Source organism: Piliocolobus tephrosceles, chromosome 9, assembly GCF_002776525.5.
Source record: "Piliocolobus tephrosceles isolate RC106 chromosome 9, ASM277652v3, whole genome shotgun sequence".
In the NCBI taxonomy this organism is placed as follows: Eukaryota; Metazoa; Chordata; class Mammalia; order Primates; family Cercopithecidae; genus Piliocolobus; species Piliocolobus tephrosceles.
In genome coordinates, this window is record NC_045442.1 from 65,307,149 (window position 1) to 65,332,543 (window position 25,395).

At 40.6% G+C, this 25,395-nt stretch overlaps 1 protein-coding gene across 1 annotated transcript in view; it reads left to right on the forward strand.

Moving 5' to 3' along the window:
* Positions 1-7,208: 7,208 nt before the first annotated feature.
* VPS26A (VPS26, retromer complex component A) overlaps positions 7,209-25,395 on the forward strand; it is a 52,182-nt gene continuing 33,995 nt past the window's right edge. The window contains exons 1-2 of the mRNA XM_023205050.2: positions 7,209-7,453; positions 14,443-14,592. Coding sequence (XP_023060818.1) covers positions 7,451-7,453; positions 14,443-14,592 — 153 coding nt within the window. The 5' untranslated portion in view covers positions 7,209-7,450. The remainder of the gene's footprint in view (positions 7,454-14,442; positions 14,593-25,395) is intronic.

A 25,395-nucleotide genomic window follows, 5' to 3' on the forward strand; every position in this document is an offset into this window, starting at 1 on the left:
TTGTGGGCAAAGGGTTAAAAACTTCTTCCAATTTGTACTTTTGAGCAATAGTCTAATTCGTAGCCAATTTTCCTGTCTGATATACAATCGACAAAAACCTGCTGAGGACCAAGCCACCAGGGATTAACAGTTAAGACTACTCAAAATTTAGTGGATACAATGCAAATAACTATAATACATTTTACATTATAGATGTTTTTTCAAATCTATAATAATGATAAAATGCTAAGATAGCGAAGGGATGGGAATGGCTGATTTTGCAGAAGCTTTTTGTCTCCATTCCCTCAGCATGTTGTCTGCCTTACCAGTTGGGTCACTGTTGAAAATATTAATACAATTGATCTTTCAGAACCCTGTTTGTCTTCCTAGGTTTATATGTACCAAACCAGGGTTTTTCAGCTTTGGCATTATTGACTTTTTTGTTGTTGTTGTTAGAGCTAGAGACTCACTATGTTGCCCAGGCTGGCCCCAAGCTCCTAGACTCAAGTGGTTCTCCTGCCTCAGCCTGCTGAGTATCTGGGACTGCAAGTACACACCACTGCGCCTGGCTATTGACATTTCTGACAGGGTATGTCTTTGTTCTAGGGAGGCTATTCTGTGGATTATAGGAAGTTTACAGCCTTTCTGATCTCTACTCATTACTTGCCTAGTAGCACTTTCCCCCCTAGAACTCGACAATCAAAAAGTTCTCCAGGCTGGGCGCAGTGGCTCTTGCCTGTAATCCCAGTACTCTGGGAGGCTGAGGTGGACAGATCACTTGAGGTCAGGAGTTCAAGATGGGCCTGGCCAACACGGTGAAACCCTATCTCTACTAAAAATGCAAAAATTAGCCGGGCGTGGTGCTGGGTGCTTGTAGTCCCAGCTACTCAGGAGGCTGAGGCAGGAGAATCACTTGAACCCAGGAGGCAGATGTTGCAGTGAGCCAAGATTGTGCCATTGCACTTCAGCCTGGGGGACAAGAGTTCGTCTCAAACACACACACACACACACACACACACACACACACACACACCCCTTAGTGGCAATAAATATTAATAAATAATGAACATTTCAAAATTTTATAGTTTCTTTGGATCAGAAATTTGAGAGAGGATTACTTTGGTGGTTCTGTCAAGGAGATTTTCATGAAATTGCAGTCAATTTGTCAGCTGAGGCTGCAGTCATCTGAAGAGTTAATGAGTACAACAGGATCAGCTTCCAAGATGGCTCGCTCACATGGCTGGCAAGTTAGTTCTGGCTATTTCCAGGCGACCTCAGTTTCTCACTATGTGGACCTCTCCATTGGACTTCTCTCAAAGTGAGTGACCCAAGAGAGAGCAAGTCAGAAGCAGCCATGAAAGTCACACACATCACTTCCATCTTATTCTGTTGGTCACACAGACCAGCGTTGACAGCATTTGAGAAGGGACTATAAAGGAGTGTAAATACTGGAAGGCAAGGATCATTGGGGAATATCTTAGAAGTTGGCTACTATAATACAGTCATTAAAAAAAAAACATATGGAGAAATTATTTAGAAAGGAAAACAAAGAGACAACTAGATGGAAAATAGAAAAGAAGAGATAAGAAAATGACATAATCAGTTCAGGAAGTCCAGTATGTGACTAATAGAAGACCTAGGATGAAAGAGGAGAGGAAAAGATGGGAAGAAATTATCAGAGAAATTTAGCAAGGTTTCAAGACACCAAGTTATTGTAGAAAAGTCACACACAAACACATGCACAAGAAATGAACAATTAGAAAATAATTTTTAAAAATAAAATTTTAAATTTGGTATAAAGATGGGGTCTTGCCATGTTGCCCAGGCTGGTCTTGAACTCCTGGGGTCAGGCAATCCTCCTGCCTTGGCTTCCCAAAGTGCTGGGATTGCAGGTGTGAGCCACTACACCTGGCCAGAAAATTAAAAAAAGTTTAATACCATTTACAATAGTGTCAAAAAATAAATGCTTAGAAAAAAATTTATCAAAAGATGTAAAAGGTACTGAAAACTGCAAAACATTGCCGAAAGAAATCAAAGCTTTTTCTCTACTTATTTAGAAAAATAGAGAAATACACCATATTCATGGATTGCAAGGCCCAATATTGTTAAGGTGCCAATTTTCCCCAAACTGAGGTGTAGGTTCAACTCATTTCCAATCAGTAGATTTTGTTTTTTGGAGAATTGGATTAACAACTTATAAATGTAATTCAAGATTTATAATGTTGGAATACAAGAATTTAGAATAGCCAATGCATTCTTGACAAATAACAAGTTGGAAAAATTACAGCACTTTACTTCAAGATTTACTATAAAGCTATTGTATTGAAGACAGCGTAGTATTGCATAAAGATAGACAGATCAATGGAAAAGACTAGAAATTTCACAAATAGGCTCACAATTATACAGTCAATAGATTTTTGACAAAAACACCAAAGATGTGTGTGTGTGTGTGTGTATATATATGTGTGTGTATATATATATATATATATATTTTTTTTTTTTTGAGACAGAGTCTCACTTTGTTGCCCAAGCTGGAGTACCATGGCCCGATCTTGGCTCATTGTAACCTCTGCCTCCCGGGCTCAAATGATTCTTCTGCCTCAGCCTCCCAAGTAGCTGGGATTACAGTCATGCGCCACCACGCCCGGTTAATTTTTGTATTTTTTAGTAGAGAGGGTTGCACCATACTGGCCAGGCTGGTCTCGAACTCCTCACCTCAGGTGACCCACCTACCACAGCCTCCCAAAGTGCTGGGATTACAGACATGAGCCACCGCGCCAACACCAAAGATTATTTAAGGCGGAAAGGAAAGTATTTGCAACAAATGGTGCTGGAACCATGTAGACACAAATAAGCTCTCAAATCTTACCCATACTATTTGCAAATTTTAGTTTGAGATGGATCTCATTTTACACCTAAATGTAAAAGTCCAAATTCTCAAGTCATCAACAGACGTTGTTAGGAAAGTAAATAAGCACACAGAGTGGGAGAAAATATTTTCAATTACTATATTTGATACAGGACTTATATTCAAAGTATTTAATAAACTATAATTCAGTAATGAGAAAATAAACATCTTAACTAAAAATTGGCAGTCTTGACAGGCACTTCCCAAAGGGAGGTATATGTGAATGATCCATATGCACCTGAAAAAGTATTCAGAATCATTAATCATCAGGGAAAAGCAGATTAAAAACACATTGAGAAAACCACATACTCATAAGAATGACTAATGTTAAAAACACTGACAACACTAAATGTTAGCAAGGATGTAGAAACATTAATATTTCACATACTCGTGATGGGAGGATAAAATGGCACAACCAGTTTAAAAAGTGATGTGGCATTTTCTTGTAAAATTAAATATACACCTACCTACCCAGCAATTCTACTTTGGTTAGGTTCACAAAAAAGGTGTGTACATAGCAGCACTTTATTCACAACAGAATAAAAGGGAAAAAAGATGTCCACTGACAGGAAAAAAGGTATTTTGTGGTCTCTTCACACAATGAAATACTACAATAAGCAATGAAATGGAACAAACTGCTGATGCATACAACAACATAAACAAGTATCAAAATCATTTTGCTTAGGTAATGAAACAAGACACAAAAGAACACTTGTGGTAGGATTCCATTATTATTTCGCTACAGAACACCAGCTAACCAATATCAAAAAAATCAGAACAGTGGTTGCATCTAGGAGATGGGATTGATTGAGAGAGGATGTGAGAAAGTTTTCTGAGGTTGATGGCAGTTATCTATATCTTGATGAAGGTGTGGGTTAAATAAACATATGCTTTTTTTTTTTTTTTTTTAAGAGTCAGGGCCTGACTCTGCAGCCTAAACTGGAGTGCAGTGGCACCATTGTGGCTCACGATAGCCTGGAACTCCTGGACTCAAGCAATTCTTCTGCTTCAGCCTCCTGAGCGGCTGTGACTACAGGCATGACCCACCACCTGGCTAATTCTTAAATTTTTTATAGAGACAAAGGTCTTGCTCCATCATCCAGGCTGGAGTGCAATGAGGCGACCATTGCAGCCTCGAACCCCTGGCCTCATGCAATCCTCCTGCATTGGCTTCCCAAAGTGCTGAGATTATAGACATGAGCCACTGTGCCCTGCGACACCATGCACAATCTAAATGTATGCATTTGTCAAAACTGATCAAACTGCACACTTAAGACTAACATATGTCACTGTATGTACATTATATCCATTATATCTCAATTTAAAAAGAAAAGAGGAATAGTGAGATAAAATATTAAGTGTTGGTACATTTAAGAAAAAAACCTGTATATTGTGAAAAAAAAGTATGGCTTTTATTATTGTAATTTTTTTAAAAAAGAATATTTACCATGATTACAGCTGCACTCACTGAAGTTTTTAAGCAAAATCTATTCTATCTGCTCTGGGACGTTAAAGGAAAAAAGTTGTTCTATACTTCACTGGCATGTTTTAAATTGTATTTTCTTTTTAAGTTAAATTATTATTTATTTTTTGAGACAGGGTCTCGCTCTGTTGCTCAGGCTGGAGTGCAGTGGTGCAATCTCAGCTCACTTCAAACTCTGCCTCCCTGGCTCAAGTTATCCTCCCACCTCAGCCTCCTGAGTAGCTGGTACAATAGGCACATGCCACCACACCCAGCTAATTTTTGTGCTTTTGTAAGATACGAGGTCTCACCATGTTGCCCAGGCTGGTCTCAAACTCCTGGGCTCAAGTGATCCACCCACCTCGGCCTCTCAATGTGTTGGGATTACAGGTGTGAGCCACTGCGCCCAGCCTAAATTGTATTTTCTTTCTTTATCCCTTTTGTGTATTTGTATTTTATTCTCTTCCCTTAACTTTGCCAGTGAACTCTGCAAACAGTTGCTCCCTGACACTCTCACAGTTATTAATGTGAATTTTTAGTCTTTGTGAATTTGAATAAATGACTATTTTTCTCTTAACTGGTTTCTGATAGATAAAAGCTCAGATTATCTTACCATCTAATACATTTTGACCTAAACTCCGTACTTTTGTTGATGAAAGTCAATCCCTGTAAGTTAGTCACATTTTCTTCACACCCCCCCTCCCCTTTTTTTTTTTTTTTTTTTTTTGGCAGAGGGCAAATATAGAGATGCCACAGTTCTCAGCTGGTGAAACACTGTACTGCTCACAATCTAACTGTAACATTCTGGCTTGCTGAATAAATTGATAGGTAGGCAGACAGATAAATAACCAGTTCAACAATTCTGTTGCTCCTTGTGTTTATTATGATAGCACAATTATTGATTGGGTTTTGATCAGTAGAATAAATAATTAGTACAAATTAGTACAAATAAATAATTAGTACAAATTAGTACAAAATTGTACAAATAATTAGTACAAATAATTAGTACAAATCAGTAGAATAAATAATTAGTACAAATTAGTACTTTCTTTGCCACATCTTATTTATACTTGGCTTGACTAGTATTTCTTTGCCTGTGTGACATTTTCATCTATTCTTTTGCTATGTTGATATTTAAGTCCCAGAAAAGGGTAGGTAGGAACCAGAGTAGCTCTCAAGGTGACAGGCAAATCTTCAAAGTGAAAAAAAAATTTTTTTCACTTTTATTAATTAAAGATTTGCATTGTTTTTGCTGTTTTCTTTTCACAGTTCAAATAGACAGCAATATCAGTGTTACTATAGTTATTTATTTATTTTTTGAGACGGAGTCTCGCTCTGTCACCAGGCTGGAGTGCAGTAGCGCGATCTCGGCTCACTGCAAACTCCGCCTCCCAGGTTTAAGTGATCCTCCTGCCTCAGCCTACCGAGTAGCTGGGATTACAGACGTGCACCACCATGCCCGGCTGATTTTTGTATTTTTAGTAGAGACGGGGTTTCGCCATGTTGGCCAGGCTGGCCTCAAACTCCTGACCTCAAGTGATGCTCTGCCTCTGCCTCTGCCTCCCAAAGTGCTGGAATTGCAGGCCGTGAGCCACCACGCCTGGCCCAAATATGTGCATTTAAAGCTACAAATTTTCCTTTTACACAGTGTCAGCTGCATTCCACAAATTTGATATGTTGTATTATTTTTATTTCAAATTATTTTTATTATTTTTTATTTTTGAGACAGAGTCTTGCTCTGTCGCTCAGGCTGGAGTGCAGTGGCTCTATCTCGGGTCACTGCAGCCTCCGCTTACCGGGTTCAAGAGATACTCCTGCCTGACTTCAGGTGATCCGCCTGCCTTGACCTCCCAAAGTGTTGGGATTACAAGTGTGAGCCTCCGTGCTCGGCCTCAACTTATTTTTAAATTTCCATTGATCTCTTCTTTGACCTAGAGATTTGGAATTATGTTGCTTGATCTCCAATATTTCCGGAATTTTCTTGCTTTTTTAGGTTGATTTCTAGTTTTAGTTCTATTGCGGTTACAGATGATACTCTGACTTCAATCCTCTTAAATTTGAGACTCACACTGAGGATTAAGTATAAAAAAAATTTTTTGAGAACTGTTTTATGGGCTTGCCTCACAAACTTGATTTTGTTTTGTTAAGGTGGGGTAATCATAGTGCATTCAGTGATAGATTTTTCTTCTGCTTTGGTAATGCGTAGAGTGCACTGTGGCCCTTCAAATCCCACACGGTACTTTGAAATCCCACACGGTATTTTCCTCATCTGGAGGTCCTACAGGTTTACACTAGGGAGGAGGATCCAGTTCAGGCCAGCGTAGTCTTCAGTTGCACCGTGGGACTTTTGGGGGAACGGCTTTGCCCTCTCAGAACGGCTGGGCGGAACGGTGGGTTTGTGAGCCCTCCAGGCTCAGGGGCCATCTGGGGACTTTGGGAAGCAATGAAAGTTGTATCCTAGGATTTTTTCTACTGGTCTTCTCTTCAGAGGTGAGAAAGCCAAGTTAAGAAAACCCAGACTCAGACGGAAGCTGAGCGGGGCTGCGTTCAGGCAAGGGGGCAGAACGCCTCCCCCTGGACGAAGAGAGCACATCTCTTACGAGGCCTAAGGAAGCAGGGCTCCCATTTGCCTCGGCAACCCAGGGACCCAGCCAAGGAGAGCGCCTCCAGAAGAACCCTTCCTTCTCCTCCTTCCTTCCCAGCCGCTCAAACTTTCACAGGAACTGGGTGTGGCAAAGAGGAAAGACACAGAACAGCTAGTCCGGTGACCACAGAGGGGACAAGGAGGAGCCCGCGAACCTGCGTTTGCCCGGGCCCCGCCCACTCGACGTCATTTGCCCGACCCTCCCCGCCCACCGAAGGGTGGAGCCTAAGGCCCCGCCTCCAAGCAGCCTCTCCCCGCAGTGTCTGGCGGCCAGCAGGGCGGGGCATGAGGCCGAGAGAGGGACGGGTGCGGGGGTAGGGGGAGAGGAAGGGAGTGGTCACGTGTGGCGGGCGGCCCGAGGTCACGTGACGGGGCGCCGGAGCGGAGGGATCCGGGGCTGGGAGTTCTCCTGAGGGAAGAGGAGTGGAGTGGCGGGGACGCGGCGGCGGCGCTGACAATGGTGAGTGCGCGGCGGTCCGCGCTCGCCTCCCGCCCTCGCCCCGGAGCGCGCGGCGAGCTGGCCAACCGCGGGTCGGGCGTAGCCGGAGGAGGAGGCGGGCGAGCAGGGCGGGGAGCGGGATTAGGCCTGTCGGGCCACCCCTAGGTCTGGGAAAAGCGGGCGGCGCCACCTCTTCCCGGTCTCGGCGAGGCCCGAGCACCTACGGGCGGCGGCGGCGGGCTCTCCTGGCCTTGTCGGAGCCTCTGCCCGCGTTCTTCGACCGCCTGTGGGTGGCTCTGGCTGGCGACTCGGACCCCGCCTCTGCGGGGGCTAGTGGCCGCCTCCCCTTCTTAGGTAGCCAGTGCCTGTTCTCCTCCCGGGCAGCCTCTCTTCCATCCAAATGGGGTGACCCGGGAGCCCCCCAGCTCCGGACTCTGCGGGGGACTTGGGCACTCAGTGTGTCACGAACTTGATAAACTGATACTTTAAAACCTCACTATGGTGACATTCTTTGATTTCATGACCCCAGTTGAAGACTTGCAGTGGACACTTGGAAAATAGAGAAAAATAAAAGGACGTTGGAATGGGGGACATCTTTAACTCCAGAGACGCCCGTTTGGTGCCCGCCGTTTTAAGCATTGGCTGTCATTTCCATCCCCAAGCTGTTTCTCTGAACTTAACGCTCTGGGTTGTTGAAACGGCCTGGGAAGCAGAGGAGGGAGAGGAATCAGTGCTCTCACCACAGTCCGTGGAAGCACTATCCTGGGCATAATGATATTTAGCTGGGTGTCGGCAGTCTCCTCTAGGTTAGATCTCATTTTACCCATTTTCTGGTAGTAGTCAATTCGCTTCATTTAGCGCCTACTGTATGCTCTCCCCCAAAGCTCACTGATTCAATAGACTGCTTGAGACTTTTGGCTAAAAGGCCAAGCCAGGTATATATTTTAAAAGCTACTTTGAATAAATAACTTTTAAAATCAGTAATGGTGTTGCTTTCATTAAAAAAAAAAAAAAATCCAGACATTCATGTTCATTCTTAGAGCTTTTTTTCTTTCATTCAACAAATAATTGCTCAGGTGTGCCCAGGGGACTCGAGTAAAGTGGAAACAGCGCCTACGTGCTCTCGTAACTTACAATGTAGGGAGAGATAAACATTTATTTGTGTAAATTATTTGTTTAACGTGGAAATTAGAATTGTGACAGTTACTAAGAAGGAAGTATTGGGGGACCTTGCCTAGTCAGGGAGTTAGGGCAAGCCTCTTTAATTGAATATCATTTGAAAAGAAAAAAAGTCCTCCTATTTTTTGCTTACATTTGTAATTATTACTTTTAATACGCTTTTTTGAATTATGTTCATGAGCAGTTTATTTTTATTTTCAGGTTACTCAAACTAAATTGTAAAACTTTAAAACATTGAAATGGGCACAGATGAATATATGTATGAAAATTTGCTGTTTCATTGCTTGTGTATGGGCTAAGTGAATGAATTGAGAGTCAGCCTTCCACTTCAGAAATGCAATGAGTTGTATTTCTTTACATCCAGTGGACTTGATGAAATTCCTTCAGTGAGGACTAAAAAGTTGCCTTTTTATGTATCTACATGTATTTTTGCTAATTGGTAATGCTCAATATTGGGTTTACAAATTATATGAAAAATCTTAAATTAACCTAAAGTCAGTGATAGGAGGTTTAGACCAAGATGAGAAAACTGTAAAAACAATGGCTAGCATGTTTTATATGTCATATAATTGCAGTCCAGTTATTTAAAAGCTCCTTAAGAGTTTTAACTTGCATATTAATAGTTAATCCTGAAAATTGCAATATTCCAAACGCGCCCTTGAAGATATCTTTACCAAAAGAACTGAGTAGTATTTCTGCACTTACCTCACCGAGTGCGGTGGCTCATGCCTGTAATCCCAGCACTTTGGGAGGCCGAGGTGGGCGGATCACTTGAAGTCGGGAGTTTTGAGACCAGCCTAACCAACATGGCAAAACCCTGGGTAAAGATACAAAAAAAAAAAAAAAAAAAAAAAATTGGCTAGGTGTGGTGGCGCATTCCTGTAGTCCCAGCTACTCGGGAAGCGGAAGTTGCCTGACCAACATGGTGAAACCCCGTCTCAACTAAAAATAAAAAAAGTAGGCGTGGTGGTGCGCACCTGTAATCCCAGCTACTCAGGAGGCTGAGGCAGGAGAATCACTTGAACCCGGGAGGCGGAGGTTGCAGTGATCCGACATCGCGCCACTGTACTCCAGCCTGGCGACAGAGTGAGATTCCATCTCAAAAAAAAAAAAAAAAAAAAAAATCTCAAAATTGAATTGCCATCTACATCATATCCTAACCCTCAACAAATTTCATTCTCTTTCCTTCTAGTCTTTACCAGTTTGACAGTTCTGTATTTTACTTCCCCTTTAACATATCAGAAGTATTAGAATTTGATTTAGAATAATTTAAAAAATAATTTAATTTCATTACCCTTTATTTCAAATGACAGAAGTTGCCCGTCTTGGAAAAAACTTTGAAAGCAAGACTTTGGGTAGAGATCTTTCTCTTTCAACTCTTTCTAAAATACAAGCTTTTTTCTTCAGTTATTTTTGCTTTTTGTTCTCTACCTGTAAAATGTAAGATATCCACAATTTTCTGAAGGTGTTTTTTAGGAAGTCTAGTTCTTTTATTATTATTATTATTTTTGAGATGGAGTCTTGCTCTGTCGCCCAGGCTGGAGTGCAGTGGGGTGATCTTGGCTCACTGCAACTTCCACCTCCCGAGTAGCTGGAACTACAGGAATGGGCCACCACACCCGGCCAATTTTTTTTTGTATTTTTAGTGGAGATGGGGTTTTGCCATGTTGGCAAGGCTGGTCTCAAACTCCTGACCTCAAGTGATCCGCCCGCCTTGGCCTCCCAAAGTGTTGGGATTACAGGCGTGAGCCACTGTGCTTGGCCAACTAGTTCATTTTTGATGTGCCCTAATATAAAAAAAACTGAATGTTAACCCAATGCTGTATTCTCACAGAATAACTTGTTAAAGTGCAGCAATTTATTATTCAGCCTATTACTTTTTTGCATATGCTATACTAGGCTTTTAAAAAATGCCTTTTGATTGCTTCCAATGTTAGTGTTTTGATTGTATTGAAAAATATCTTTTTTTTTTTTTCTTTTTTTTTGAGACAAGCTCTTGCTCTGCCGCCCAGTCAGGAGTGGCTTACTGCAGCCTCCACCTGCTGGGTTTAGCCTCCCAAGTAGATGGGAGTGCAGGCACACACCACTACGCTGGGCTAATTTAAAAAAATTTTGTAGATAACGGGGGTCTAGCTCTATTGACCAGGCTGGTCTCGAACTTCTGGGCCCGAGTAATCCTCCTGCTTCAGTCTCCCAAAGTGCTAGGATTACAGGTATGAGCCACTGTGTCCGGCTCCTTTTTTTTTTTTTTTTAAGACGGAGTCTCGCCCTGTCGCCCAGGCTGGAGTGCAGTGGCCGGATCTCAGCTCACTGCAAGCTCCGCCTCCTGGGTTTACGCCATTCTCCTGCCTCAGCCTCCCGAGTAGCTGGGACTACAGGCGCCCGCCACCTCGCCCGGCTAGTTTTTTGTATTTTTTAGTAGAGACGGGGTTTCACCATGTTAGCCAGGATGGTCTCAATCTGCTGACCTCGTGATCCGCCCGTCTCGGCCTCCCAAAGTGCTGGGATTACAGGCTTGAGCCACCGCGCCCGGCCACCAGCTACTTTTTTTTTTAAATTGTGAAATGTTTCTTGCATCCAGAAAATAATAGAGGATAACACATAGTTTTTCACATATTTTTAATGGTTAGGAATTTAAAAATTTAAAGAATGGTGTCAAAAGATTGTTTATCATTACATTGTTAGTTAATTGTGAAATTTTATAAAATGAACTTGGTTTATACTATTTTAATTAGTGGCAATTTTAGTTCTATTAAAATTTTATTTAACTTTGGTGATTTTATTTTATTTTTTTCAGACGGAGTCTCACTCTGTTGCCCAGGCTGGAGTGCAGTGGCACGATCTCGGCTCACTGCAACTTCTGCCTCCTGGGTTCAAGTGATTCTCCTGCCTCAGCCTCCCAAGTAGCTGGGACTACAAGTGCATGCCAACATGTTCAGCAAATTTTTTCTATTTTTATTAGAGATGGGGTTTCACCATGTTGTCAGGATGGTCTCGATCTCCTGACCTTGTGATCTGTGTGCCTCGGCCTCCCAAAGTGCTGGGATTACGGGCGTGAGTCACCGTGCCTGGCGATTTGATCTTTTAATGTCAGCTTTCAAATCCCAAGTGGAACTCTTATGTGTGTGAAGTATATGCATGTGGAAAAAAGTTATAATATTTCCTTTTCTCTGTAAAACAATTTTTATAGTTTTCAAATCGTATTTTTCTTTTAAGTAGCTCTGGGAAGTGTCAGAAGGAATGAGAAAATTAATTTTAAGGCCAAGCAAGGTGGCTCATGCCTGTAATCCCAGCACTTTGGGAGGGCAGATCACTTGAGCCCAGGAGTTTGCGCCTGGCCTGGGCCATGTGGCGGAAACCCTGTCTCTACAAAAAATATGAAAACGAGCCAGGTTTGGTGGCGAGCACCTGTAGTCCCAGCTACTTGGGAGGCTGAGGTGGGAGGCTTGCTTGAGCCCAGGAGGTGGAGGTTGCAGTCACCTGAGATCATACCACTGCACTCCAACCTGGGTTACAGAGTGCGACTGTGTCTCAAAAAAAAAAAAAAAGAAAAAATTATTTTTAATTTTTCTATCTCTGTTTTATAACTGAAATGAGTTAATGTGGATGTCATAAGGAAGGAGAGCTCATTCTTATTGCTCTCTCTGCCAATTAGCATTATCCTTCAATATAACCAATTTTGTTTTCCATCTAAAATAGACTGCTACTTGAAGATGTTGTCTTCTACCCTTTCGTGATTGCTTCTCCCGCACAACCCCTCTACCCTGCTAGCTTAGCACATATTTGATTACTAAACGTGAGCTACTTGATTTTGAGCTGCTATACATTCTGATTTCTGTAGCCCTTAGGAGAAAATGTACTACAGTATTTCAAAATTTGCCATTTTGAGCAAGTTTTTGGAGTATGGAAGCTACCTAGGAATGGACAGTGTGTGTGACCTATCACTGATGCTTTCCATTCTCTTTTTTTCTAAATTAGTTCAGAATAGTTTTCTGATTAAAATTAGTTTTCTGGTTAAAGTTTGACTTTGTTATTTGTAATTTTGCCAGAAAAGATGAAAACATCTTGTCAAAAAGAAAGTTTTTTTTTTTTGAAACGGAGTCTCACTGTCGCCAGGGCTGGAGTGCAGTGGCGTGATCTAGCTCACTGCAACCTCCGCCTCCTGGGTGCAAGCGATTCTCCTGCCTCAAGAGCGCACCACTACCCCCAGTTAATTTTTTGTATTTTTAGTAGAGACGGGGTTTCACCATGTTGGCCAGGCTGGTCTCGAACTCCTGACCTCGTGATTTGCCCACTTTGGCCTCCCAAAGTGCTGGGATTACAGGCGTGAGCCACTGTGCCCCGCCTAAAAAGAAAATTTGCTACATATGTCAAAAGTACTAATCTGGTAATTCTTTTAGTTGGTTTCTTAAAATTATCCCTTTTGTTAGGATTTAGGAAAACATCATCTCATTTGAGTATAGTATCACCTTGTGCCCTACATAGCCACGAAGTAAGCTAACTTAAAGCAAACTAATGACTCTCCTAAGTGGGGACAGAACTGAGGTTTAATATAAATTCCATCGACATAGTTTGCTACTGTACCAATGCTAGTTTTCTCGGAAAGGCTAATGTTACCAACTGTTCCAGATTTCAGTTAATTTCTCTTGTATATTTGTTTATTTTCTGTTATTAGAATGATATGTGTTTGTTCAAAATTAACATTCAACAGGTATTTTAATGCCTTCTGCTAAATGCCATATGCTGCCTTACATGAGCCTCATGGAGTTTACAGTTTAGTAGGAGAGTCAGGTACTAAATAAATAAGCCTTGTGAAACCGAAATTTAGAGAATCCAGTTTTGATTAGGAAGTCAAGCAAGGTCTCATGGATAGGGAGTCAAACTGAAACTCAAAGGATGAATTAGGTTAAGAATACTTTGCTTGGCTCTAAGACAAGAACACTAGCAAATTGGAACTGTTGAAGAAAGAACTCTGAATGTTGGAGGCTGAGTGGCTGGAGAGAAGAATAGTGTCAGATATATGTAGACCACATTAGAGAATACATTGTGTGTGTGTTTGTGTTTAAAATAACAATTGAAGTAAAATAACTATAGAAAAGTACACGAATAGGTGTATAGCTTGATTAATTTTCACCAAGTGAAATGCCTCTGTATCAAATGCTCAGATTAAAAAAACAGCCAGAACATTACTAGCAGTCAGAAGCTCCCTTTGTGCTTTCTTTCAGTCACTGCCTAACTTGTAATACTGTAATGTACCTTACAGGTTTTTTACTTACTATGTGAGTGGAGTTATACATACATTTTGTGTATTCCTTTTGTGTCTGGCCTCTTTCAGTCAACATTATGTGTATGTGATTCATTCTTATGTGTAGTTGTATCTTCTCTAATTCTATTGCTGTTTGGTGTTCCCATTTATATGAATATATACTAAAATGTATGTATCCATTCTTCTGTTGATTGATATTTGGATGTTTCTATTTGGGGGTATTATGAATAACACTTATGAATGTTCTTTTTTTTTTTTAAGACAAATTCTTGCTCTGTTGCCCAGGCTAGAGTGCAGTGGTGCGATCTTGGCCCACTGCAACCTCTGCCTCCCGGATCCAAGTGATTCTCCTGCCTCAGCGTCCCGAGTAGCTGGGACTGCAGGCATGCACCACCATGCCCGACTAATTTTTGTATTACAGACGGGGTTTCACCACGTTGGGCAGGCTTGTCCCAAACTCCTGACCTCAAGTGATCTGCCATAGGTCATAGGTAATTAAATTCAAATTATAAAATGTAGTGTCTGACTAAACATGATAATTATGACCATTTTCATTTTATTTCAGAGTTTTCTTGGAGGCTTTTTTGGTCCAATTTGTGAGATCGATATTGTTCTTAATGATGGGGAAACCAGGAAAATGGCAGAAATGAAAACTGAAGATGGCAAAGTGGAAAAACACTATCTCTTCTATGATGGAGAATCTGTTTCAGGAAAGGTAAATCTTTTGTTTGACAAAACTATCTAATTGTAAGATATCAGAATTAGTTATCAAAGTGGTTTATGCTGTTTCTTAAATTTGAATACTTTCGTGAGGGGGAGAGAGTTTTTTTTCCCCAAAGGTCAGCTAAAATATTTGATTGATTAGAATATAATCTTTCCTGCAAAGGAACGATTCTTACCCTGGAAGGCTTTCAAGGGAAAAGCCTCTAAATTTCATGTAGAATTTTCTGTTTAAGGTCTCCTGTGTGGTTCATGAAAACAAAATTTTTTTTCTGTTTGGGATTATGTGCTTCTGTCTAGTTTCAGACAGTTTCTCCAGATCAGAGCTGTAATTTGCCCAAAGTTTGTTTTTCCTTTAACATTAAGTTAGAGATTAAGAGTAAGTTAGAGATTGAGAGTAATTCTCTGGTATAACTTTCTAAAGGTTTTTTCACATTCTTTGTAACTCTCTGTACTGCTACTGTTGTGTCTGTTGATCTTATTTCTAGCTACTCTGTAGAGCACTTCAGTACTTTTGAGATGTGTCTATGCATGGTCAGATATGTTTATGACGCCTTCTATAAGGTTTCACTTTTTTCTCCTTTTCTTTATCCAGTAATGTATACGGTTTTTTGTTTTGGGGTTTTTTTTTTGTTGTTATTTTTGAAATAGAGTCTCACTCTGTTGCTTAAGCTGGAGTGCGGTGGTATGATCATGGCTTACTGCAGCCTTGTACTCCTTGGACTCAGGTAATTCTCCTGCCTCATCCTCTGTGGTAACTGGGACTATAGGCACACACCACCACCTCAGCTAATTTTTGTATTTTTTTGTAGAGATGGGGTTTCTCCATGTTGCCCAGGTTGGTCTTGAGCTTCTGGGCTCAAGCAACCCACCCACCTAGGCCTACAAAAGTGCTGGGATTACAGGTTTGAGCCACCACAGCTGGCTGATTATTCTTATATTTTAGGGAATATGATCAATACCTATTAGTGGTCAGTGATAGTGGAGAATGGTAATATTATAGACAAAAGCAAGCCACAAAACATTTGAAATAATTTTTAAAATAGAAAATACTAGGATTTTTCTCCCCTGCTTGTTCAGTTAATATATTCATGTGGTAGACAGTTTTGGAAATAAAATATATATAGTCTCTTCATATAGAAATAATTCACTGTTAAAATTTGGGTATGTTTCCTCTAATATTTATGTATATGTAATATATTAAGCATACCTTTTCCTCTATTGTTTGATATTTAAGCAGTTTCTGTTTTTCAGATGGCTTTCTTCATATCTTTGGTAGTATGGACATCTGTATATATACATTTTCCTCTAAATTTCTGCAGGACAAGATTATTTCCTTAGAATAGATTCTTGAAAGTGAGCTGCTAGGCCACAATTCATGAAATATCTGAAGGATCTTAATACACATTAATCTGGAAAATGAATTTGTATTAAATTACATGTCCACCTATGGGTCTTTTTCACCCAAGGCAGCTCTGAATATGATCACTTTGTAATCTTTGCTATTTTGATAGGCAGAAACAATCTTATTATTTTAATTTGCATTTCTTTGGTTACTAGAGAAATTCAATTTAGATTTACCAGCCATTTGAGGTTTTTTTTTTTTTTGGACTGCATTGTCTCTTCTGGTCCTTTGCCAGATTACCTATTGGGGTCTTAGTGTTGAATCTGAAGTGAATTTTTTGGTTTTCAACTTTACTTGTATTCTTCCTTTTAAAAGATGGGAAAAGAAAAAGGCCAAGTGCAGTGGCTCACACTTTTAATCCCAGCAGTTTGGGAGGCCGAGAAGGGAGGATCGCTTGAGCCCAGGAATTTGAGCCAGCCTGGGCAACATGGGGAGACCCTGTATCTATTAAAACAAAACAAAACAAAACAAAACAAAAAAAAAACGGAGAAAAAGAGAGGCCTAAAGAAGAGCAGACAATCATCAAAAGGATGGAGCATGTCAAATGAAAGAAGAGTAAAAGTAGTAGTGTTTGGCCTATTGAAATGACTCGTTAATGGGCTGGGGGTATAGTAATACCAATCTAGATTTCTTTCTAGGGAGAGAGAACCTAATATCTCAGATATTTCCTTTATAGATATGACATGTAACTATCTCTCCTGCTAATTTGTAAGCTCCTTAAGATCAGGGGATCAGAGTGTGCTTCTGTAGTCTCTATAGTATACATCATAGTGTTGATTACATAATAGGCTTTCACTAAATATTTATTTGGTTTATTTACTGTTTTTAAATCTTGTAGAGAATAGCCTCAGTCTAGTTTAAAGTAATCTTATGTCACCTGGACCAGTTGAAGTTCATGGCTGATGTTTATGGGATAAAGGAAAAGGGGGATGTTTAAGGTAAAAATAAAGCTACTCCAGTGTGTTTTCTTTTTTTCTTTTTTTTTTTTTGAGACAGAGTCTTGCTCTGTCGCCCATGCTGGAGTGCAGTGGCCGGATCTTGGCTCACTGCAAGGTCCACCTCCTGGGTTTATGCCATTCTCTTGCCTCAGCCTCCCCAGTAGCTGGGACTACAGGCGCCCGCCACCTCGCCCGGCTAGTTTTTTTGTATTTTTTTAGTAGAGACGGGGTTTCACCGGGTTAGCCAGGATGGTCTCGATGTCCTGACCTCGTGATCCGCCCATCTCAGCCTCCCAAAGTGCTGGGATTACAGGTTTGAGCCACTGCGCCCGGCCCTCCAGTGTGTTTTTTAAAAAGAATAGTTGGTGTTCAAATTACATTTTGATCCTGGGTGTGGTGGCTAATGCCTGTAATCCCAGCTCTTTGGGAGGCTGAGGAGGGGGAGGATGAGGAGGGGGAGGCTGAGGAGGGGGAGGCTGAGGAGGGAGGATCGTTTGAGCCCAAGATTCAAGACCAGTTTGGGCAATGTAGCACGATCCCGTCTCTAACACTAAGTAAATAATTTTTTTAAAAATTACCTTTTGGAGGCTGGGTGAGGTGGCTCACACCTGTAATCCCAGCACTTTGGGAGGCCAGGGTGGGTGGATCACTTGAGGTCAGGAGTTCGAGACCAGCCTGGCCAACATGATGAAACCCTGTCTTTACTAAAAATACAAAAATTAGTCCAGTGTGGTGGCACACGCCTATAATCCCATCCACTCTGTAGTCTGAGGCAGGAGAATTGCTTGAACTTGGGAGGCAGAGGCTGCAGTGAGCTAAGATCGTGCCACTGCACTCCACCCTGGTTGACAGAGCAAGACCCTGTCTCCAAAAAATAAATAAATAAATAAATATAAATAAAAATTACATTTTGGAATTGCTAGAAATCATACGTAGACCTGATCAACTATATATAGCATTTTTTAAAATGATAAGATCTCTTATAGGTAAGTATTTTCAGTTCAAAAGTTACTGTATCTTGAATCTGATTGTTTATTGGTCTGAGATTTTTTTCGTTTTAAATGTTTTCATTGAAAAACAAAACACATGTAGAAAACCGTCACAACAAAAATAAATTATTATAAGGCATATTTTCTTATAATCATCATCCAAGTCAAGAAGTAGTACTTTGCCAGCTACCCAATGTGTCCTGTCTCCATCACACTCCCATCCCTTCAAAAGTAACCACTGTACTAACTTTTATAATAGCACTTTCTTGTGTTTCTTGTTTAGTCTTGCTTATTTAAGAAAACTTTGTTATGGTTTTAAAATCTCTCTTAATCCCAGGTTCCCTCTTTATACCTTTCTTTAACTTATAATATCTGTTGAAGAACACTTTGGTCATTTGAATTGTAGAGTTCTCTATGTTTGTGTATTCCTGGTACAGTTATTGCCTTTAAGTTGGCAGGTAGGTCCAGAGGCTTGAATCAGACTCAAGTTTGATTCTTCTTTGATCAAGATCTTCGAAGATCTTTGATTTTCGTCTTGCTCTGTTACCTGCCTCAGCCTCCTGAGTAGCTGGGATTACAGGCATGCACCACCATACCCAGCTAATTTTTGTATTTTTATTTTTAGTAGAGAGGGGGTTTTACCATGTTGGGTCAGGCTGGTCTCGAACTCCTGACCTCGTGATCCACCTGCCTCGGCCTCCCAAAGTGCTGGGATTACAGGTGTGAGCCACCGCACCCAGCTTGTCTTTTTTCTTTTTTGCAACTGTTGATATTCAGTACCCAGATTGATTTAACTCACTGGGAGTTGCAGAATGGTGATACTTTAAATTCTGTCATTTTGTTTTTACTTACTAGATGGAGTCCATTTATAAAGAGACGTTATATATCTCTTGTGACCTAGTGGTACAGCTCATATAGAAAAAAGAATGCTTGACCTTTTTCCTTTTTTGGCTATTTATTTATTTAGAGACGGAGCCTCACTCTGTTGCCCAGGCTGGAGTGCAGTGCTGTGATCTCAGTTCACTGCAACCTCCATCTCCCGGATTCAAGTGATTCTCCTGCCCCAGCCCCCCAAAGTGCTGGGATTACAGGTGTGAGCCACTGCACCCGGCCTTTGACCTGTTTTAAAAAATAATAAATTGATTCCTTATCCTGCAAAGGTGTAAACTATTAGTTTTATTTCTCAATAACATTTATAAACTCATGATTTAAACATACTTGATGTTTATAAATATTGCCCTATTGAAGCTCCAGTTGTACAATCCTGTGTAACAAATTACCACAAACTTAGCAGCCTAAAATAACAAATTTATGTCTTAGGATTTTTGTGAGTTAAAAGTCCGGGTATGGGTTAGATGGGTCCTATGCTCAGGGACTTACCAGGTTAAAATCAATCCAAGGTTGCAGTCTCGTCTGAAGTTCAGGATTCGCTTCCAGGCTTACTGGTTTTTGGCAGAAATTTCCTTGTAGTGCTATTACTGATACCCTTGTTTCTTGTGCAGTTGGCTGTCTGCTGCTCCTAGAGGTTGCCCTTAGATCTTTACTGAGTGGCCCCTTTCTCTCAGTTTGCGTTATCTTCAAGGCCAGGAGGAGAACATTGCTCTGACATTCATCTTCTTTTAAAGAGCTTACCTGGTTTGATCAGTTCCAGCTAGGATAATCTCCCTTTTGATGAACTAAAAAAATCAACTGATTAGTAACCTCATCATAGGAGTGGTATCCTGTCATATTCACTGGACTCACCCACACTCAAAAGGATTATAGAGATGTGCACACCATGGGATAGTAATATTGAGGGCTATCTTAGAATTCTGCCTACCACATTTATATTGACTCTTATGTCTTTTGGACTTGGGGGCTCTATGATTTTTCTTTTTTTTTAAGCCGTATTGATATATACACACACACACACACACACACACACCCCATAAAAATTCACCTATTTTAAGTGTGCTTAAAATTTTTAGTAAATTTAGAGTTGTACAGCCATCACCACTAATTCCAGAACATTTTCATTACTCCAGAAATTTTTTTAAATGCTGAACCATTAGCAGTCATTCTCCATTTCCCCTCCTTCCAGTCTCTGACAACCACTGATCTCTGTTTCTATGAATTTGCCTATTCTGAACATTGCATATAAATGGAATTATATAATATGTGGTCTTTTTCTGTTTTGTTTCTTTCAGTTAGTATAATGTATTTGAGATTCATCAATACCGTAGCATTTGTTGTTAGTATATCATTGATGAATAGTATTCCATTTTATGGCTATACCACATTCTTGTTTATGCATTCACCAGTTGGTGGGTATTTGGGATGTTTGTATTTTTTTGCTGTTGTGGCTAATGCTGATGTGAACATTTGTGTAGCAGTTTTGTGTGGACCTGTGTTTTCCTTTCTCTTGAGCATGTACCTACGAGTGGAATTGCTGTCTTATGTTAAATATGTTTAAGTTTTTAATAAACTGCCAAAAACCCTGGGAGTTTTTGGTGACTTTCTTGCTAACTGGTATGACAAGATGTTTAAGGGTCTTTTATGTTTCTGCTTCATACCTGCACTCAGCCATATGTTCAAGGCCATAGTTGCATGCAAAGATGGCTCATTGCTGCTGTGTTGGACATTATTTCTAGGCTGCTCAGTGGATAGATGGGGAGGGTTTTTAAAATATAGATTTAATAAATGTATTTTTATTTGTGTAGATTATTAAAGATAAAATACTTCAGGAATCATACTGTCATTTCTAATTCAATTTGAGAATTAGAAGTTTTTACGTAACCTCTTATGTTACATGTGTATCTCCTTTCTTCTACATCAAAAATACTGATTTTCAGAGTCAAAGGGGAAGATGTAATTAACATATCCTATAATTTACTCATTGTCTTTACGCCGCATTATATACATAATAGTCTCAGAATAACGATACTAATATTACCACTACCAATATGATTATGAAGTTAGTTAAAAAAAATTTAGCATTTGCTATTTCTATTTTACTCACATTTCTTAAATGTACCATAGTAAGTACATTGTCAGAGTGTATAGTAATTATATACTTTATGTGCTTCCTTTCAGCCCTCACTTAGTCTTGGTTTTATAAATAACTGTTCATATAATGTGCACCACCAGTCCTTATATCTTTGTCTCTTTATTTGTTTCACTGTCTGAAGCTTATTATCTAGTTACTAGAGTGTAATAGATTCCTCAGGAAATGCTCATGTGAACAATAAGGCCTAAGTTTTTGCATATTGGTAATGGCTTTTTTGTGTCCTTTGTACTTGAAAGTTAGTTTTTCTGAATAATCTTGGCTTACATTTTCTTGAGTATTTTATTTATTTATTGTTTTTGAGACAGAGTCTTGCTCTGTCGCCCAGGCCAGAGTGCGGTGGCGTGATCTTGGCTCACTGCAACCTCTGCCTCCTGGGTTCAAGCAATTCTTCTGCTTCAGCCTCCCAAGTAGCTGGGACTACAGGTGCCCACCACCATGCCTGGCTCATTTTTTTATTGTTAGTAGAGATGGGGTTTCACCATATTGACTAGGCTGGTCTCAAACTCCTGACCTTGTGATCCACCTGCCTTGGCCTGCCGAAGTGCTGGGATTACAGGTGTAATCTGTGCCTGTATCTCCCGTGCCTGGCCTTCTTGAGTGTTTTAAATCTATTATTACTCCATTGTCTTCTGGCATAGGGTATTGTTGACAGTTTTTTCATTTGAGGAAAGTTTTCTTGAATTACAGCCGTTATTAATTAGTATTTATTCCATTCCTTTGCTTTGGTTTTCTTCTTCTCTTAATATCAGTATTGTTGAGTCTTGTTTGAGTGTGGTTTTTTGCCCTTGTATTCCTTCTGCTTAGCCTTTATTTCTAAAATGATTTTTTCTTCTAATTCTTTTCTGATTTTTCTCACCCTAGCCTAAGATTTTCTTTCATGTATTGTAACATTTTCTTAATATTGTATAGCCTGTTTTGAAATAAATTATAGTTTTGATCTGTCTTGTCTGTAGAAATGCCATTCTGTTCCTTCTCTTTTTTCCTTAAAATAACTTTGTATGGGATTTGACCTTGATATATTTATGTTGCTAATTTTTATGTGAAATTAGTTTTCCCCCAAAAAAATTTTTTTTTTTGAGATAAGATCTTGCTCTGTTGCCCAGGCTGGAATGCAGTGGCATGACCACGCTCACTGCAGTCTTGACCTCCAAGGCCAAGCGATCCTCCCACCTCAGCCTTCCAAGTAAGTAGCTGGGACCACAGGCATGTGCTACCATGCCTAGCTAATTAAAAAATATATATTTTTGTAGAGACAGCGTCTTGCTATGTTGCCCAGGCTGGTCTCAAACTCCTTAGCTCAAGTGATCCTCCCATCCTGGCCACCCAAAGTGCTGAGATGTGAGCAACGGCACCCAACCTTCTCCTGAACTTTTTTTTCTTGAGGGGGGTCTCACTCTGTCACCCATGTTGGAGTGCAGTGGCGCGATTTCAGCTCACTGCAACCTCCGTCTCCCAGGCTAAAGTGATCTTCCCACCTCTGCCTCCTGAGCAGCTGGGGCCACAGGGGCACACTGCCACACCCAACTATTTATTTATTTATTTATTTTGGTATTTTGGGGTATATATGGGGTTTCACTATGTTGTCTAGCCTAGTTTCGAGCTCCCGAGCTCAGGCGATCCACCTGTCTCAGCCTCCCAAAGTGCTGGGATTACAGGTGTGAACCACTGTGCCTGGCTCTTCCTGAACTTTTGATGGTTTGGTTTAGGATAGTTTTTCTAACCAGCTATCCTAGACAGGAGGCCTGGCTGGTCAGTTTTGAGTGTTCTTACATTATTGGATTGTGCAAAACCCCTTCCAGCTTTAGCTCTTATTCTCAGATTGACACCATGCTTTCCAGTGAATATATATGAATGGTTTGGGGGTTCTTAGGTCCATCAGACACTCCGTTGCTTTCTTGGATTCCTCCCACACAACATTAGTATCATGCAGGTTTTGTGGGTATTAATCTGGTTTGTCCCTACGCATTATGTTTTGGGATTGTGGGAATACTTTATCTTTTTCTGTGGTAAATTAGATCCTTAGTTTTTTTTGGTTTTGCTGTCTAGTTGGTCCATCTGTTTTTATGTGAGGATCTGGAGAGATTCAAAGACTATGTTGCCATCTTCCCAGAAATTGATCTGAGATTTTAAAAGGCCATGTGTAACCATTCTGGCAGTTTAGCAATATGTATCAAAATCTTCAAAAGTGGATATCATTTATAGTAGCCAGAAGAGGCTGGATTATTACTATGTAATAGACAACCCCAAAATTCAGTGACTTAAAAACAACAGTGGCAGTGGCTACTTTCTTGCCCAGGCAACATGTTCCTTGTGAGTTAGCTGAGGGCCTTGTTCTGTGTCATGCTCAGTGATGGAGCAGCCACTCTGGAACATCACACTCATCATGGCTGAGGGAGAGAAATCTCTGCAGAGTCTCTCACAAGCCATTAAAATGCCCTATCCTAGAAGTAACAGAACATTTCTGATCAAATTTATTGTCTCTAGAAACAGTCTCATTCGTACATCACCCAACCACAAGAAGGTAGGGTGCATCATACCATGCACTCAGAATGTATACAGCTGGGAATATTTGAGCAGTGCCTATATTAATATTATTTTGATCTGCAAATTCTTCTGATCAGATTTTATCCTAAAATAACCAACTTTGTTCATTGCAGTGTTTATAATATTCAGAAATTGAAAGCCACTTAAATGTCCAGACATTAAAAAACCTAATTATGGTAATAACCATTAAGTGCCTAGGTCCATTATTAATGTGATGATATAGACCTGTATTCATTCACATGAAAAGAGGTTTGCTATAATAACAATATTTATTGAGTACTTGCCATGACCCAGGTATTCCTTCTTAAGTTCTTCACAATGATTCCTTTTTTTTTTTTTTTTGAGATGGAGTCTTGCTCTGTTGCCAGCCTGGAGTGCAGTGGCTCACTGCAGCCTCTGCCTCTCGGGTTCAAGTGATTCTCCTGCCTCAGCCTCCTGAGTAGCTGGGACTACAGGCGAATGCCACCACACCTGGCTAATTTTTTCTATTTTTAGTGGAGACGGGGTTTCACTGTGTTGGCCAGGATGGTCTCGATCTCTTGACCTCATGATCTGCCTGCCTCGGCCTCCCCAAATGCTAAGATTACAGGCGTGAGCCATCGTGCCAGGCCTTTTTTTTTTTTTGAGATAGGATCTCACTGTGTTGCCCAGGTTGAGTGCAGTGTCACGATTACGGCTCACCGCAGCCTCATCCCCCTGGGGGCCCAAGTAATCCTCCCACCTCAGCCTCCCAAGTAGCTGGGACCACAGACATGTGAACCACCCTGTCTGGCTAATTTTTATTTATTTATTTATTTTAGAGATAGGGTCTTGCTGTGTTGCCCAGTCTGGTCTCGAACTCCTGGACTCAAGTGATTCCCCAACCTTGACCTCCCAAAGTGCTGGGATTATAGGCGTGAGCCACTGTGCCTGGCCAACGATTATTTTAAAGATTATCTTGTGTTCAGTAAAATTAGGATAACTAAAGAAAATGAGGCCGGGTGCGGTGGCTCATGCCTGTAATTCCAGCACTTTGGGAGGCCGAGGTGGGTGGATCACGAGATCAGGACATCGAGACCGTCCTGGCTAACACGGTGAAACCCCATCTCTACCGAAAATACAAAAAATTAGCCGGGCGTGGTGGTGGGCGCCTGTAGTCCCAGCTATTCGGGAGGCTAAGGCAGGAGAATGGTGTGAACCCGGGAGGCGGAGCTTGCAGTGAGTCGAGATCACGTCACTACACTCCATCCTGGGCGACAGAGCGAGACACCGTCTCAAAAAAAAAGAAAGAAAATGAAAAAAGTGGTATGGATTTGTAGTAATAACCTCAAAAAGACTATCTTGAGAATGAGCTTGAGGCTTTTAAAGCTAAGAAAGACATTTTAAACCTCATATTTAGAATAAGATGAATAAGAAAATAATATGTTCATTTGGCACACTTATTTTAATATAACAAGTGCAAAAGCTTCCCCCCTCCCATCCAAAAAAAAAAGATTTAAATTAGGAAATGTAGGATCATTAAAAATTAAAACAGAATGAAAGCCTTGTTATGGTTAAGGAGATTAAAAATAAACTAACTAGTTTTCAGACATCCTGGTGACATACCAGACAAATGCTGTGCGATAATACTGAAAGAATTTTGCAGAACTGGTCACCAAATCTCTGCTAGGAGTCCTTTAGTAATTGTGGAAGATGGGAGAGGTTCTAGAATATAAGAAAAGCCCTTATTTATAAAATGGGGCAGAAAGTTTGTTTCAGGTAAACTTAATATTGATTCCTGACATATCTCTAGATTATTAAATAGATGATCAATGAATATGCTGAAAAGAAAGCTTGAAGGAAAGAGAAGAGGAAACAACGGGTTGTATACAACCGAGCGTGTGTCACTAAGAACAAA